The 17,251-nt window shown below is 39.5% G+C and overlaps 3 protein-coding genes across 4 annotated transcripts; 1 reads left to right on the top strand and 2 right to left on the bottom strand.

Moving 5' to 3' along the window:
- Positions 1-666: 666 nt before the first annotated feature.
- Positions 667-3,173, bottom strand: LOC106331627 (heat shock 70 kDa protein 5-like). Its single transcript, XM_013770020.1, has 2 exons — positions 3,111-3,173; positions 667-1,518 (listed from the first exon to the last, which is right to left on the bottom strand). Exons 1-2 carry the CDS (start codon positions 3,171-3,173, stop codon positions 667-669), a joined length of 915 nt encoding a protein of 304 aa, XP_013625474.1.
- A 1,231-nt stretch (positions 3,174-4,404) lies between these two features.
- On the top strand, positions 4,405-10,606 carry LOC106312999 (rho GTPase-activating protein REN1). Of its 2 annotated transcripts, none has more exons than XM_013750724.1 (23): positions 4,405-4,752; positions 4,843-4,905; positions 5,071-5,107; positions 5,276-5,352; positions 5,437-5,507; positions 5,636-5,714; positions 6,068-6,212; positions 6,508-6,624; positions 6,703-6,780; positions 6,881-6,936; positions 7,015-7,084; positions 7,309-7,393; positions 7,583-7,826; positions 7,937-8,182; positions 8,361-8,660; positions 8,770-8,834; positions 9,046-9,106; positions 9,222-9,305; positions 9,411-9,524; positions 9,608-9,777; positions 9,879-9,945; positions 10,041-10,175; positions 10,261-10,606. In XM_013750724.1, the coding sequence occupies exons 1-23, from the start codon at positions 4,636-4,638 to the stop codon at positions 10,579-10,581; spliced, it is 2,802 nt and encodes a 933-aa protein (XP_013606178.1). In that variant the 5' UTR covers positions 4,405-4,635; the 3' UTR covers positions 10,582-10,606. The 2 variants fall into 2 exon arrangements, with proteins under 2 accessions (XP_013606178.1, XP_013606171.1); XM_013750717.1 differs by having other exon boundaries at positions 10,023-10,175.
- A 59-nt stretch (positions 10,607-10,665) lies between these two features.
- Positions 10,666-11,999, bottom strand: LOC106313016 (mitochondrial uncoupling protein 4). Its single transcript, XM_013750734.1, has one exon. The coding sequence runs from the start codon at positions 11,885-11,887 to the stop codon at positions 10,940-10,942; it is 948 nt and encodes a 315-aa protein (XP_013606188.1). The 5' UTR covers positions 11,888-11,999; the 3' UTR covers positions 10,666-10,939.
- Positions 12,000-17,251: the final 5,252 nt, after the last annotated feature.

The following is a 17,251-nucleotide window of genomic DNA, read 5'->3' as shown; positions in this document are numbered from 1 at the left end:
ACAGCTCTAGGACTTGTCTTCTCCTGTACTATGTGTACATATACTGAGCAACCAAAACGCCTGAGGTGTGATAAATCAACCTTTCCTCCTGTCCATCTTTCTTCAGGAATGTCAAAATCAATGCTAGAACCAGGGGTTCTATTTATCAGATAAACTGCGGTTGACGTAGCTTCTGCCCAGAACTCAGATCCCAAACCAGTTTCTGATAACATGCTTCTAACCTTGTCCATGATAGTTCTCTTCAACCTCTCAGAGACTCCATTCTGCTGCGGCATGTAAGTGCACGTACGATGGCGCTTAACCCCAGTATCCTTGCACAGCTTATCAAACTTGTGGTTGCAAAACTCTAAACCATTGTCTATTCTTAGACATTTCAGCTTCTTTCCTGTTTGGTTCTCAACCTCTAACTTCCACTCTTTGAAGCTCTCAAAAGCTTCGTCTTTAGTCTTTAGGAAGTAAACCCAAACCTTTCTCGAGTAGTCATCAATGAAACTCACAAAATATTTGCAACCACCGAGGCTCTCCGGAGTATTAGGTGATCCCCACAAATCAGAGTGAACATAGTCCAGAATCGCCTTAGAAGTATGCTTAGCTTTCTTAAAACTTTGTCTATGTGACTTGCCAAGAACACAGCTCTCACAAAATTTTAAATCTTCTTCTTTGAACTTACACCTTGTCGCTTCCTTCACCAGTCAGAATCGCCGCCTGAACGGCAGCTCCGTAAGCTACAGCTTCATCAGGGTTAATGCTTTTACAAAGCTCATTTCCGTTAAAAAAGTCTTGCAGAAGTTGCTGAATCTTAGGAATCCTCGTGGATCCTCCCACAAGAACCACCTCATGGACACAGCTCTTGTCAAGCTTAGCATCTCTCATAACTTTCTCCACAGGATCCATACATTTCCTGAAGAGATCCATGTTCATCTCCTCAAACCTCACGCGGTAGATCGTCGCGTAGAAATCAACACCCTCGTGCAAATAATCGATCTCTATAGTCATCTGAGCCATGGAAGAGAGCGTTCTCTTCGCTCTCTCGCAAGCCGTTCTCAGCCTCCTCAACGCCCTCGCGTTCCCACTAACATCCTTCTTATGCTTCCTCTTGAACTCCACAACGAAATGGTTCACAAGTCTGTTGTCAAAGTCCTCACCACCGAGGTGAGTATCACCAGCCGTAGCTTTTACCTCGAACACACCTTCTTCAATCGTCAACAACGAAACATCGAACGTTCCACCGCCAAGATCGAAAATCAAAACGTTCCTCTCACCAGTCTTAGTCCCTTTCTTGTCTAATCCATATGCAATAGCTGCAGTAGTCGACTCGTTGATGATTCTCAAAACATTAAGCCCAGAGATCGAACCCGCGTCCTTCATGGCCTGTCTCTGAGAATCATTAAAGTACGCAGAAACCGTAACGACAGCACTTTTAACAGTGTGACCCAAAAAGGACTCGGCGGTTTCCTTCATCTTAACTATTAATGTATATTTTCCTCCGAATACTTGTTGGTAATTTTTTAGTTTAATCTTGGTTCATTTTCAGATTCGATAGGTGATCTAATTCATTTTTGGTTTGTGTTCGTTTCCTACTGTCCGAGGGAGGAGCAGTATCCCTCAAGAGCTTCACTATAATCAGATTCAAGTTCCGGTAACAACGATACAACCCAATCTAAACACACCGGAGAAGATGATTTGATGTTACCTCTGAAATACACTACAAGTAATCGGATCATGCTATGGCGACGTCTCCGGAGACACTCCGACTCCGTTTCCGCTCGATCGCCTCAGGTAGATCTCATTTTTTCTGATTATCTCTCTCGCGAGCTCTCTGAAACTTCTCTGATCTATCTCGTTTTCAGTGTGATCGACTTGAAGAAGAAGAAGACGTTAGGTCGTTATAACGGCCATGCTGACTCAGCATCGGCTTAAGTGATACGAGGCCCAGCTCGAACACTTCCTCAATCTCTCATCAACACTCAATGGCCCAATAGAGTGAAAGCTGGCCCATTAGCATATCAAAATGAAGACCAAAGCCCACAATACCACAAACACGCATTACACCAAACCTCTTGCTCTGCGTTCTGGAGGTGATGTGCAAGTTTGTTGGGTAAAATATGCCAAGCACATCAATTCAAATGTCAGAAGACGTTGTTTCCAAACTGTCCAAAGATAATTAAACCGAGAGTTCAGACTGAGCAAGTCAGAGTTTATAGATATCAAAGTCTGTCTTTATGAAATTTGTGATGAAGTTATTGATGCATGATTGAATCAATCGTTAACACGTAAGGTATATACGAGGAGTGGGAGTACCACGTGGATGCAGGATGCTGAGCTGGAAAAGAATATAATTTATGCCTTTACGAAACCACTTACACATACGGAAAGCATGCAGAGTGGTGAAGACCATGTGGATGCAAGATGCTGAGATTGAATATGAGTAAGTTTATGTCTAGGAGAAAAGGAAAGAAGATAATTAAACTTGGGATCAAGTTTATGCTTTGACAATGAATAAGTGCAATTCTAAGAAAAATGAAGTAGTTATTATATGGAAGTTGACCATATTCATGGATGATACTTGGACTACGGTTTTTGAAATGTGGAGATCATTATAAAATAGCAAGGGGTCGATGAGGAATCAACACGACTCGAAGCTGATTTTATATAGGAGTGATAATCTTTTGAGAGTGTTCTTAGGTCGTCATGAGTCAGAGGATAACATATCAGGCGACATAAAAACATAAGTTAGGTAGCTTATGAATCTTTAGGTTGCAATTATTAAGATGATAGCAAGTTGTGTAAAGTTGATTAAGCAAGTTTTGTAATAAATTGTTTAAAGTAATTTTTGATATAGCAAAAAATGTTTGTTAATCTTATTGTCTCTTTATCTTCTATCATATTATATTGTGTTGCATCTTGAACTTACAAGACTCGTACATTTTGTTTATCATATGTTATATAATGTAAAGACATTCTCATAACTAAAAGAATTCTTGCCTAAGGTTTCCGCCTCAAAAATAATACCATATACATAGGAGGCCGATTATACTTATATGTTGATAAATTTTCGTCCATGTATTTTATATGGGGTTAAAAGAAAATGTACCATATATTAAAATTACATTCTTATTATCCTTCATACGAGGACTAGCCCGCTTCCCATTACTCAAGAGGGCAATCCCCATCCATATTGTTCGATTATTATTGTTAGTTTTACAAATTATAAGTTTACGAGTCTTCAAGATCATATATTACATATTATATATGGATAAGGCTATCCTTTTGTGCACTTGAATTGTCGCAGTGCTGTATATGTGCATTTGAACTCAGAATAAACTGAATTCTGTCTTTATTTAGATCATTACCAGTTACATCCTTTTGATTCAGTTGCGGCGCGATTACCCATGTCGCATATATCTCACATGACATAAGTGGTAGGAATGTTCGCTAGAGCCGAATTTGGACACATCCTTGTGGAACATTAGTTTTGATCTCCAACATTTTTAGAGATTACATACATAGATATAAGCCCCTAAACTATGGAAAAAAATATTATCAAAGTTCTCAGGAAATATTTATAAACTCCAAAATCTCAGATGAGATCATGATATTCGAATAAGAGTCTTAGTGGACTGGAGACTAACCACTATTTCTACCATTTCAAGTTGCAAAAGGGACATGCGGCGGAGCTTAAGTGTTTTCTGAAAAATCAAGGATATGTGAAATAGGCTAATCCCCGTCCAAATGAGCTTTTCCATGACATCCCACAACCAACAAAGAAAACTCGAATTTGTAATTCAAATCCTGGATTGCATAAGTTATATGTGCATTACATAATTGAATTATACTGAAACACCCATCAAAGAAATAAAATTAATGGGAAAACGAGACGAATGAATCGAGTCCCCCATGCACGCAACAGCGATATCCAAAAAGATAACTAGTTTAAATTATTCAAACGAGAGAAAAATAAATTAATCAAAACGAAGCTGCACATTAACAGACGCACACAAAAAAAAAAAAGTGGTGATGGATGATCGTGCTCGGCACGATTTAGTAGTAGAGTGCGGGGGTCATAGGGTCAACCAATGCAAGGGTGTACTAAGGTTGTCATAAATCAAATAATTATCTTTTATCTACTAGTATTATTTAGGGAAGTAGAGACAATAAATATCAAGAGAAGGGGATAATAAAGAAGCGTTAATCTATGTATCAAAACTATAGATTAGAGAGTAATTATAAGAGTGGACATTTGTGTATTTCTTCAATTTTTCTTTTCTTGTTGAGAAAGGGTATGGAAAAGAGAAGAGGTCAAAAAGAGGGAAAGTTTCCCTCCAAGAAGGGTGATGACGTGTACAAGTGCCGAATAAAAACAAAACGCTTCCTTCCTTCCTCTCGTCACGCCCATGATTTTCGCTTAACCTCTTCTCTCTCAATTGAACAAACACATCATCTCTCTCTCTCTCTCTCTCTCCCTAAAAATCAATTGCAATTTTAACAATTAATCATACTCCAGATCAAAATCAAGGTTTCTGTGTACTCTCGAATTCACGCTTCTTATGATCCGAGATCGGCTGAATTGAATTTGATCGGACATTAGGATTCAGTGACGCATTTCAATGGCATGAATGAAGAAGCATCAAAGTCATGGCTCCTACCAAAAACGCAGAATCTTCTTCTTTGCAGCCTTCTCCACAACAACAACAACAGAATCAACAGCAGCATAATAACAATCCTAATGACCAACAAGACCTGGAGGCTCATGTGCGTCTCTCTCTCTCTCCCTCTCTGGTTTTTAAGTTTTTTTCGTCAGAATAATAGTAATCAACATTTTTATTTTGCTTCCGATGATAGGGTGACACCTGTAGCATTCCACAGTCTGGAAACTCAGACTCGCGTTCCCGTGGCGGCAACACGGTAAATTACTTTCTAATGACAATTTGTTAATAAGAGGCTTAAGATATAAAACACATCTATTTACGCAAACGAAAAGATTCAATGCGTAAAGATACTATGTTGTTGAGTTTATGTTAGATATCCCCTGAATCAATCTCAGATACTGTATGCTTTCTACTTTTGTAGGTATTCAAAAGTGGACCCTTATCTATATCCTCAAAAGGTATGTTTACCTCTCAGGATGAGATTCTTAGTTCAAGTTGCCTTTCTTATTTTTGTGTGTTCAAACACTATATGTTGATATCTGTTTCCATGGCCCTGAGAAGATGCCGCATTTCCAGCTTTCGCTTAAAATGGTTAATAAGCTTTTAAGTGGGTTTCTTTAACACAGGGCTTGGGTGGACATCTTGGAAGAAAAGATGGTTTATTTTGACGCGTACTTCACTCGTTTTCTTTCGGAGCGACCCGGTAAGCTTTCATATTCTGATCAAGGGATGAGACTGTTATTACAGAGGGTGGTTTATCTCACATTTTTTCTGTTTTATTTTACAGAACGCAGTCCAACAGAGAGGCAGCGAGGTTAATTTAACACTTGGGGGAATTGATCTCAACAATTCAGGCAGGTTGGCTTATTGTTTGAAATCATTCTTTTTTTTTTTTTTCTTACTATATAGTCTTTAACTGATGTATTATGTTAATACATCTGGTTCGGTTTTGCTAACATCATATAACTTCGGACTACTTTTTCTAGTGTGGTTGTTAAGGCTGATAAAAAGCTGTTGACTGTTCTCTTCCCTGATGGCCGTGATGGACGCGCCTTTACACTCAAGGTTTCTTCAATAATTCTCTTTTGCTTTCCTTTTCTGTTTTCTTATCACCCTAATCTTGTTATTATTATCAGTTGCATCCATCTCATTTGTACATCTTATCTTACGTTCTGATATTTTATTACTGTCTGAACTTTTTTCTTGTTCATTTCATAACCGTTACACTCCGCTGAATTTTCTGTTCTAACGTGCTCTAATCTTTATCATCTTTATTGCATAGTAAACTATAGGTTGAAACGTAAATTTAAATATGAACTCGATGATTATTTTTGGCGTAATTATAAAATCAGCAAGGACCTAGATTCAGTGATGGATGGATCAACTTTGCAATCTGATTTGATACTTTTTTTTGTTAGGCCGACACTATGGAGGATCTAAACGAGTGGAAAGCTGCTCTAGAAAACGCTTTGACACAAGCACCTAATGCTTCTCATGTTATGGGTCAAAATGGTATCTTCACAAATGATCATGCAGATGCCCCTGTCAGTGTTGAAGAACAGAGTATGTTTGTCACTTTTCTAATGATTTAGTCTTTAAAAGTTCATGTATTACAACAAGATCTGTTTTGAGAGTTGTGAGAAAGTCAAAGGTTTGTCCTGTCTAGAAAACCTAGCGACTTGGGAATATATTACCATGTAAAAACATAAATTTCTTTCGTCTGGAGCTCAAGGCTGACAAGTTAGTGTTGAAAGGCTCACAATAATGTGGACACAGTTTAGAACAATCGGTGACATCCAAAGATTAGGTTCTCTTACAATTCATTTGGACAATGATGCATTTTCCCACATTTTTACAGAAGACGAGACACCAACAAGATCAACTGTCATTGGAAAACCAGTTTTGCTTGCTCTAGAAGATGTTGATGGATCCCCATCTTTCTTGGAAAAGGCCCTTAGATTTGTTGAAGATCATGGTATAGCTTCAGGCTTTCAGCTTGATTTTCTGCTTGTTTTAGCCATATTGACCATAAAAAAACAACTTTAACTTGCAGGAGTCAATACAGAAGGAATCTTGAGACAAGCTGCTGATGTTGATGATGTTGAACATCGGATTCGTGAATATGAGCAAGGTTTTGAATCTCTGCATATACACGATTAGGCCATCTGTTTATATTTTCTTGTTTTTCTGCATTGCGAATTAAAATATTAATACACAGTCACTTGGTTCAGGGAGAAATGAGTTCACTCCCACGGAGGATGCTCATGTTATTGCTGATTGTCTTAAGGTACCTGACACTTTTCACTACCATGATGAGTTAGTCTTTCGCTCTAAACCCTCTCTAATTGTATCCATGAATGTGCAGTATGTTCTCAGAGAGTTGCCTTCTTCTCCGGTGCCTGCATCTTGTTGCAACGCCCTTCTGGAAGCTTGCCGTAAGTTTAACATTCTCTTCTTCTTTTTTTCATTTCTTTTCTGTGTCTGAGGTCCCTTCTGTGTATTCCATCGAAGCTAAACACCCAAGCAATTATTTTCCTGGGGGTTTAATGTGACATTATATTATGAATTGTGGAGCTTTACACAAATCTATTTCTGCTTTTTCCATGCTTCTCCCGGGATGTTATACTTTACTGACATCTTCTCCTTGCAACATTATCAGGTTCTGACCGTGGCAATAGAGTCAATGCTATGCGGGAAGCAATTTGTGAATCATTTCCTGAACCAAATCGACGCCTTTTGCAAAGGTAGTCTCTTATCTGTTTTCACGTTTAGCTTACGCAATTTTAGAGATGAACCGTTTTTATGCGCAAAACCACCAGTCATTTGAACTCCATGAATCTTATAGAGCCATCCGCATCTCCAATTTGTCGAGCACGTTTTAGGGAGTTAGTTCACTTTTTGTTATTAATTGTGTTTGTTTTTCTTCTTGCAAGAATCCTGATGATGATGCAAGTAGTGGCCTCTAACAAAAATGTGAACCGGATGAACACGAATGCTGTTGCAGCGTGTATGGCACCTTTACTTCTTCGACCTCTTCTGGCTGGCGACTGTGAAATTGAAAATGATTTTGATGTCGGCGGTGATGGTTCTATGCAACTTCTGCAAGCAGCAGCCGCAGCGAATCATGCTCAGGCTATAGTGATAACACTGTTAGAAGAATATGCCTGCATATTTGGAGTAAGATTGTACTTCTCTGCATAGTGATCCTCTCTTATTACTGCAGTAGTATAGTGAAGCCTTCATTGCGTGCTTTTTCTTCTAGTTAATTAAATAGTCTATGGCTGCAGGAAGGTTCCTTATCGCCCGGCTTGTATTCCGACTCAGGAGAGAGTGGTAGTGGAACGGAGGTGGGGACAGATGATGAAGAGTATGACGATGAATATGATGGCACACAGGGATCTGAGGACTACACAGATGAGGAAGAGGACCTTGAAAATGAATCAAAAGGATCATACAGTGAGAATGCCGCCTCGGACGACAACCATGGGAATGATATTGATCATGATGACCGTAAGGCACGGTCCTATACTAAGGTTCAATAACTAAACCATTTCCTAATAGAAAATTATTGTTGATTACTATAGATGATTATTTGCTTATTATTAAGAATTACATATGTGGATTCTAGAATTCTCTTTGAAGTTTACACATGATTCAAGTTCCTTGGTCTTCATGCCATCTTACTTGTCATTTGCATTGTTCATTTTGCAGGTAAATGATAATCTAAGCTCTGAATCAAAAACCCCAAAAGGAACTACGGAGCCCCAAGTTACTAAGAAGTTTTTATCGAGCTCTAAACGATCTTCACTACCACGGCATGATGATGCAAAAAGGGATGAAAATCTCCTGGTCAAAGGTGCTGATAATGCAGAGGTAAAGACTGTTGCAGAGGTCTCAACAACTGAGGATAAAATCTCATCAATACCAGATGTGGCATCTGACATTAAGAAACCGTCTACACTATCCAGTCCACCTGGAGGAAGTAGTAATAAGCGCTGGGGCCGTACCCCTGTGAGTTTCTTGTTTCGTTTCCATCCCGAGGGATTAGTTCTTGATGTGTTTTTCCTAGCTCTTAAGGGATCCAAACGTTAAGTAACAGTTTGGTCTTTTATGTGCCCAGGGGAAGAAAAACCTTTCGATGGAATCTATTGATTTCTCAGCGGAGGTGGAGGTGGACGAGGACGAGTATGTAACATCATCTCGACAAGTGATTTAAATCTTTATGTTTCTTCCTCGTGACTTCTTTTTGTTGTATTGCCTTCAGTATTTAGATCAAAATTCAAAAGCAGAACTTGTCATAACCTTATACTTGTTTAGACTAAAGTAGATCCTGTAAATCAACGTGTTCTACTACGCCTAAATAACTACTTAATCCGACAATGTTTATATTCTGCAGTGCTGACATTGAAAGACTCGAGTCAGCCAAATCGGAGCTACAAAACAGTATTTCAGAGGAGGTCAGAAATAAGTCCTGATGAGTGTGTTTTTGCTTTTGCTAACTAGTTCGCTATATAACTAGTGGCTTTTAACGAGTATACCCATTAACAACCTTCATTTTTTTTTCTTGAACAGGTTAAAAATAATGCAGTTCTACAAGCTAGTTTGGAGCGACGGAAGAAGGCTTTGTACGTGAGGCGCGAAGCACTAGAGAAAGATGTAAGGCTTAAAACAAAACCATAGCCTAGCTACGTGATGTTTGTTTTTATTGAGTGTTTGCAAGTTCTTTTAGATATATGAATGTGCTTTACCTTCTTCCTCTAGGTGGAAAGACTACAGGAACAGTTGCAGCTAGAGAGAGATAAGAAATCAGCCCTGGAAGCAGGACTGAAGATGTCAAAAGGGAATCAACCTATTCCAGAAATAGCTGATGAAAAGGTTGGTCTTCTGCGTCTTGTCCAGCAATTTTTTTTTGGGGGTTAAAATACATGTCCAACTTGAAAGACATGTCTTTTTTACAGTTGAAAAAAGATCTGCAAGACGTTGCTCAGACGGAGACTGATATCGCCAACTTGGAACATAAGGTTGATGATCTTGAAAATAGACTTAGTCATCAGGACGCAAAAGCCTCTGGTTCAACGCATGGTGCCAGCAAAGAACCTCGGAGCATTCCAGAGAGCAGTGCAAAACTGTAGGGACTCATCAACAGATTCACATTTTACCTCATAACCTATGCTTTTCTGAATCATATTTAACGCTTAGCACTAATCTACTTTCAACTTTGTCTCACAGGAAGGAGAAACAAAAGGATACTGAAGCAGCTTCTACTCATGTATCCGAAAGGTCATCATCGCTCAAGGTAACACATTTGTAACATCTGTTATATACGTCTCTTAGCAGGTTTGTTTCTTCTTCCTCTGCAATAATGCACTACAGATCCGTAACATTTTGCAGGAGGAGCAAGGGTCTGCAAGAGAAAATGAGACAGAGAGGCAACAAGATCAACGGAGCAAAAGCTTGCAACAAGAAACTTCACGTGGCAGCTCAAAGTCTGCGGGCATGTCAAAGAGGTCTGGCTCAAAGGGAGAGGTAAGAAACAAAACAAAACGTACCCATCAAAATGCAACCAAATATTGTTCAAAACAAGGAGAGCTAAATGAGTACAAACAAACAGGGAAACACAACAACTTCTGCACTTTCCAAATTGACAATGCGACTCAACTTCCTCAAGGAGAGACGGAGTCAGATCGCAAGCGAGCTCTCAAACATGGACAAAGGAAAAAGCACAGGGCAACCCAATCCATCCTCGGTGCAGGAAACTAAAAGAGGAACAGGGTCGAACCATAGCCATAACCAAAACCAACATTCAGACAGCAACAAACTCCACAGCCAGCATGTTCTTGACAGAGGAAGATCTGAGAACGGAGGAGACAGAGGCAGAGGAGGATCTGGAGGAAACCAACCCAGCACAACACCAAGGACCTTCTCCAGATAATCTCTTTATTAGAGCTGCTTAACCCCAACTCCCACTAATGTACAGCCACCATACTTAACTCCAGGTCCATTTATATGCTTATTCTTCACCCCAACAAAAAAATAACATATTCATTCTTTTTAGTCTTTCCTTCAACTACACCTTCTATTTTGTTTTCTTAACTCTGCGTTTGATCTGTTATTTTGGTAGAGACATTCACTCACAACAGTAAAAGAAACAAAAAATTTGATTTGTATTCTAACAATAATGCTTGAATATATCGAAAATGAATAAACCAATACAAAAAAAATCCCTATCAAATCAATACTACTAGTATTCTTCTTCTTTAGTCGTCATCATCATAACCCTCAAATAATAATCAAAAATCACGAAGCAGCTTCTTGACTTGCTCCAACGTAACAAAGAGCACAACAGTGAAAGGTCCTTGCCTGCAAACCGTAGGAACAAACCCTTTATAAAGAGCCATCGGTCCTTCCGCTCTAACCGTCTTCACCGCACAATCCCACGCGCCTTTGTACTGAGCCTCCCCACCACGCGCATCCACCTTCATATTCATCACCCTCGTCTTTATCACGTCCACCGGATTCGACGCAACAGCCGCCACGATCCCCGCCGCGAAACTCGCCACCACGTGAGTCCCGAGCCCATCTTTCATCGCCCCGCTCTCCACCATCCCTTCCTTGAACTGGTCGTACGACGCGAGCTGCGCCGCCGTCACTATCATCGCCCTGTTGATCGTCAGAGCCGAGCCGCGCCACAGGCTCACCACGCCTTCTTGCTTCGCCATCCTCTTGATCGCGTCTCCTACGCCTGCGTAGTTACGACGCTCCGAGACGGGAAGCCTCCCGTCGGCTTGCATACGCACCATCGCCACGTCGGCTGGGTTCCCGACGGCGGCTCCGATCCCGCCACCGACTAACCCCGCGGCGATTTTACGAGTGAGGCTCAGCTTACCGGACTCGGGATCAGTCCATTTGTTTTTCAACACCTCGTAGAGACCCATCCTGGTGGTGGAGTAGAGAGTCTGCCGGAGGAGTGTGGCGGAGACGCCGGAGAACAGCGCGGCGGCGCCTTCGGTTTTGACAAGGTTGATTCCGAGGGAGATGGGTCCTACTTTAGGGACCGAATGAGTCGTCTCCAGAAAAGCTGGGGGAGAATTGTGGAAAGCGAGAGCTGGGCGGAGGAGAGTGACGGCGGAAGCTTCGCCGTGGAGCTGAAGGCGAACCTTGATGAGATCGAGAGGGTGAGTGGAGCAGCCGGCGACTACAGAGGCAATCCCACCTTCCACGAAACTTTTGACGCCCATTGCTGTAACGATTTGATTTTTTTTTGTTTTCTTGTAATATTAAGACCAACGAGAGAAACTGAGAGATGTCTGAAGAAGAAGAACGCTGGTAGATGAAGTATTTATAGTGAGTTTTATGACGCGGTTTTGTGCTGTGGAGTAAGAGCGGAGCTGTTCAATGTTGACGAATGCTTTATTCCAGCTTCTTCGCAGTATCTGAGAGTTGGTCTAATCATTAAAGTTAACCCTAATTGCTGTTGGGATTCCAGTCAGACTCGCCGGTTTTACATCTAGTCAAAGCTAAAAAGACGTGTGTGTACGAGGCGGCCCATTGTTTGATTTTTGGGCTTAAGTCAAGATTAATTGGGCTTTTAAAGCCTTCTAAAAAGGTTTCACAAAGACTTTTACGTCGCCTTGAGAGATTCGAACACTCTAGGCGTGGTGGATATTTTACCCGTACCCGACTACCCGAACCGGAACCGACCCGAAAAACCCGGTTTGGGTAGGGTACGTGTATAACCAAATTACTCTATTGGGTCTTACTACTCAAGACCCACAGATCTACTATTCGACCCGAAAATTATCCTATATCCGACTAGAGTTTTATTAAACCCGAAACCAACCATACTGGCTACTTCAACCTATTCCCTTCCCCGATGTATTAAACCTTTTACTTTCCAAAATTAGTTTCACTCCCCATAAGCAATTGAATCGAAGAGTTTGTCGATTTATAAACTCTAAATCCGAAAATCAAACAATATCAAACTGGAATCTCATCAGAATCAAGTTCTTCATCGAAATCCCCTAACCCTAGCCACTTCTTCATCAGCGACAGCGTTGTCTACAAATCAAACTAGGCTAAGTCTCGAACTTTTGATTTGAATCGTGTTTATGTTTTTGGTTTAATCAGATTTTGATTCTTGATTCTTGCTTATGGTTTTGTTTTAATCCGAGTTTGATTCTCCATTCTTGGCATTTTTTGTTCCTCTGTTCTTTCTTTGAAGCTTCTTTCTTGTTTAGGGTTTAATGTTGTCTTGTCTATAATGCAGATGGCGTCTTGTGATGACGGTTCAGAGTCAGAGTTAGATAAATCAGCAGATGAAGTTGAGACTCCAATCTCTCGTAAGAAATCAAAACATAAGAAACCAGAAGGCGCAAGTGGTTCAAGGTCAGAAAATAAGAGGACGTCAAAGGTATGGGAGCACTTCACTAGAAAGAAAGAAGACAATGATAGAACCATCTGCAACTATTGTGGGAAAGAGATGGCATGTGCAACAAAATCAGGAACAACAAGCTTGAAGAAACATGTCACTCTTTCGTGTAAGTCTTACCAAGCATGGCAAACTGTGAACAAATAAAATAATCAAGGTGCTTTAGATGTCGGAGAAGATCGTAACATGATAGTGTGCAAAGTATCTGAATTTGTCTTTAGACAAGCGACAAATAAGATGATGGTTGTGGGAGAGTTGGCTTTATCTTGGGTTGAGGCGTAGCTTGGAGGAATTTCTGCGACAGAACTAAGCTTTACGTGCCTCATTTTAGAAGAATAGCAACCCGGGATATTGTTGAGACCTTTGTGAAAAAGAAAGAGGAAATGAAGAAGATTCTTAACGAGAACAAGCAACGACTTTCACTGACGACTAATATCTGGCTTGCTCCTCATACCGGTTACAGTTATATGGTGATTACAGCTCATTTTACAGACAGCTCGTGGCAATTGAGGAAGCTCATCATTGGATTCAAGAATGTGTATGATCACAAAGGATCAACAATATCTAAGGCACTTCTTGATTGCTTAGAGGAATAGGGTATCAAAAGATTGTATGGCATAACTGTAGATAATGCGACAACTAATGGTTCAGCATTGAGGAAGTTTAATGAATCTTTTATTGAGAAAAATGGAGATAAAGCACTGGTTCTAGATGGAAAGTATCTGCATTTTAGGTGTGCTACTCACATTCTCAATCTGATTGTTAAAGAAGGTTTGCTGGAGATAGTGAGCAGTGTCCCGCCATTCGTAATGCCATTTATTTTGTGAGGTCTTTAACTCCGAGGCAGATTTCTTTTGAGCGACAAGTAGAATCAGGAAGAATTCAGAGAGGAAGCTTACCTTTAGATGTGAGAACTAGGTGGAACACCTATTTGATGTTAGAGCAAGCAATGAAGTTCAGGGTGGCTTTTAAGAAGATGAAAGCTGAGTACAAGCCCTACAACGACTACTTCAATGAAATTGTGGATGGAAAAAAACGAGTTGGACCACCAATTAAAGATGATTGGGAAGCAGTTGATAGGTTAGTCCAGTTCTTAATTATTTTCTACAAAGCTACTTTGGTTCTGTCTGCAACAAACTATATTGTTGCGCATAAATTGTGTCATGCGATCGTCACAGTCACGAGAAACATCATTGCTTTAAGCAAAGCTCCTAACCCTGATGAAAATTTAAGGTCTAAGGCAGCAAACATGTTAGGGAAGCTAGGCAAGTATTGGAATCCATTTGGGATAAATCCTGAGAAGATGAATAAACTTGTCATTGTCGCTGGTGTTCTTGACCCAACCAAGAAGATGAAGGTTACCATAAAACTGTTTGAGAAGTTGTATTGAGAAGACTCAGTTAAGGTTACTCATTTGGAAGATGAAATCGAGGACATTTTGAGGAGTTTGTTTGATCAGTACAACAATGGCAGTGGCACTGGTGGTTCGGGTTCAACATTAAATAGTCAAGGACAAGGACCATCTTCTCAATCTCAGTCTCAGTCTCAGTCTCACTCTCAGTCACAAGATCAGTTAGGAGATGAAGTATATCAGATGAAGTATCTCAGAGGACAGTACTTGGTAATGGGCTTGCCTATGAAAGCATGAACGGCATCTACAAAGAGCTTATTCAAGAAACATGATTTCAGGTAAAAACTAGTGAGTTAGATACTTATCTTAAATAGAATGTAGAGATTCCAAACCTTATAGGCGGTTCAGAGTATGATGTACTCTCTTTCTGGAGGGTTAATAGTGCAAAGTATTCGGTTCTATCATTGTTAGGTAAGGATGTACTTGCAATGCAAGTGAGTTATGTTGCTTTAGAGTCGGCCTTCAACACCAGTGGCCGGATTTTAGACCCACGCAGAAGTTGCTTGACACACTATATGATAGAAGTGTTGATGTGCATGGAGCAGTGGCTCAAATGTGAGATTAGACTCAAGGAAAAAGGAATCCCAAAAAAAGAACAAATGCTTAAGCTGATAGAAGAAGAAGATGTTCTTATGAGATGTATAATTTCTGGTTTCTAATCTCTTTAATCTTTATGTCCATTATAATGACCTTCACTGTTTTTGTTTTTTAGAATTTGAACCTACCTTTCAAGCTTGAAAGCTGCTGATTGCGGCTGTTGGAGATTGAATATCAGCTTGTTGTTGTTGTGTTTTCCTTCTCGTTACCTAGTTTTTATGTTTTTGCAGTTGCACTTGATCAGTTTGTTGTTGTTATGTCTATTTGTGACTTATGTTAAAGACTTAAACTTGTGTGTTAGTTTTATGTTATGAAACTGCTTGTGTGCTAGACTGCTAGTAATGTTATTGTTGCTATTAAGTTTAAAATTTGACAGGGTATATTGCAGGTTTGTAAGCATTGCAGGTTTGTAAAATTGTAAGCATTGCAGGTTTGTAAATTGTAAGCATTGCAGGTTCTTAGTACAAGTTGATATCTCAGGTGAACATGGTATTTTAGACCCGAATACACTATTTCGTACCCAAAATCAGAGAATACCCGGCCCGTAAACCCCTAAACAGACCCTAAAACCCGTTAACCGAACCGATTTAAAAAAAAATGAAATGTCGGATATTATCGGTTTTTACGATCAAGGACCGACCCGATCCGGACCTGGCAAAAACCGAATCGACCCGAAACCGAAAATTTCAAATTACCCTATCGGGTCCTCTACTCTACAACCCGAAAGACCTGGACCCGGAAGGATACGACCCGAACCCGAACCGAAGACCCGAATGTCCATGCCTAAAACACCCGAATGCCCATGCCTAGAACACACTTTAACCACTCGGCCAACACGAATTTTTGCTTTACATCTGATAAATATTAATATTAATAAGTATGTTAACCTAGAAAAACCGCATGCTAACATGCAAGGTTACGAGCATACCTATCTATTGCATTTGTATTTGACTCATCACACCACTCAACGCTAGGGGTGGGCACTTCAGTTATTTTCTCGGTTCGGTTCAGTTTGGTCGGTTCGGTTCTAGTATTTTTCCAACTGAAATAAACCATAGTTAGTTTGGTTTGGTTCGATTCGTTTTGTGTTCGGTTCGGTTTATATTCGGTTCGGTTTGGTTCGGTTTGTTTTTTGGATCAGTTTAATTAGGTTCTTCTTAGCTTAATTTTTTGTAAAAAAAATTATGTGTTAAAACATAACTTATGTAATCATAAACCATGAGAACTAAATTAAATATAAAACTGAAACAAAAACCCTTAAAAAAATCACAAAAAGTATATAAAAATTAAAACAAATGAAAGTTAACTAAAAAACAAACAACATTATTATTAATGTTTCTTATATCATTACTAAAAAATCTGCAATGAATCATCTTCTATGTGACGCTGTGGAGAAGGACTTTTGTTTTTAATAAAATTTGTTTTAGGTTTTAGGTTTAGATTTAACATCCACGTTTGCACATATAAGAATATAAAAATGTAGAGTTTTCTATTTTTTTAAATCAAATATTTTGATGATTACATATTAAGTTAGAAGAATATATGTTAATGAATGAAAAATAAGTGGTTTGGTATTAGAATTTTAGTATATTGGTATTACTAATATTTTTAATTTAAATAATTACAAAAACACATCGATTTCCCGGTTCGGTTAAAACCAAACCGAACCAAACCATTCGGGTTGGAGAAATCTTCAACCGAATGGTTTGAAATATATTTTGGTTCGGTTTAAATCGATTTCGGTTCGGTTGGTTCGGTTTAAATCAGTTCGGTTCGGTTTTTTTGCCCACCCCTAGTCGACGCATCCCCTTCGCATTTCACAAACATGTGCATTAATATTCTAAGAAGCATCATTGTTAAATATAATACGAGTTAGTTTCAGAGGGCTAGCTGCCACTTAATTAGAAGAGGAGGTTGCACTTGGCGTCATTCCATTACGCTTTCATGTTTATTAATTGACTTCTCCATAATCTGAAGAGCTGTAAATCGGTTTTTACCCTTCCACAGATCTGAAAGGAACAAAAGAGAATACTGTTATGAAATAACTTATAATTTATAGTATCGTGAAATTTAAATAAGAGTAGAATTTAATACCCGTAGGAAGCAAATAACACTAGTATAAGGGAGAGAGTTTATTATAAGAAGGAAGAAGAAAATGTAATGATT

The sequence above is a fragment of the Brassica oleracea genome, chromosome C1, assembly GCF_000695525.1.
Source record: "Brassica oleracea var. oleracea cultivar TO1000 chromosome C1, BOL, whole genome shotgun sequence".
In the NCBI taxonomy this organism is placed as follows: Eukaryota; Viridiplantae; Streptophyta; class Magnoliopsida; order Brassicales; family Brassicaceae; genus Brassica; species Brassica oleracea.
The sequence above is the reverse complement of the archived record's forward strand: the minus strand, read 5'-3'. Positions and strand labels throughout refer to the sequence as shown.

Excerpts from the sequence above, each read along its gene's own strand:
- LOC106331627 (XM_013770020.1), bottom strand. The coding sequence starts at position 3,173 with ATGGGGATTGCCCTCTTGAGTAATGGGAAGCGGGCTAGTCCTCGTATG. Across the intron at positions 1,519-3,110 it reads GTATGAAGGATAATAAGAAT|ATTAAACTAAAAAATTACCA; the intron begins GTAATTTTAATA and ends AAATGAACCAAG.
- LOC106312999 (XM_013750717.1), top strand. The coding sequence starts at position 4,636 with ATGGCTCCTACCAAAAACGCAGAATCTTCTTCTTTGCAGCCTTCTCCA. Across the intron at positions 6,781-6,880 it reads GATTCGTGAATATGAGCAAG|GGAGAAATGAGTTCACTCCC; the intron begins GTTTTGAATCTC and ends CACTTGGTTCAG. Across the intron at positions 9,306-9,410 it reads GCGAAGCACTAGAGAAAGAT|GTGGAAAGACTACAGGAACA; the intron begins GTAAGGCTTAAA and ends TTCTTCCTCTAG.
- LOC106313016 (XM_013750734.1), bottom strand. The coding sequence starts at position 11,887 with ATGGGCGTCAAAAGTTTCGTGGAAGGTGGGATTGCCTCTGTAGTCGCC.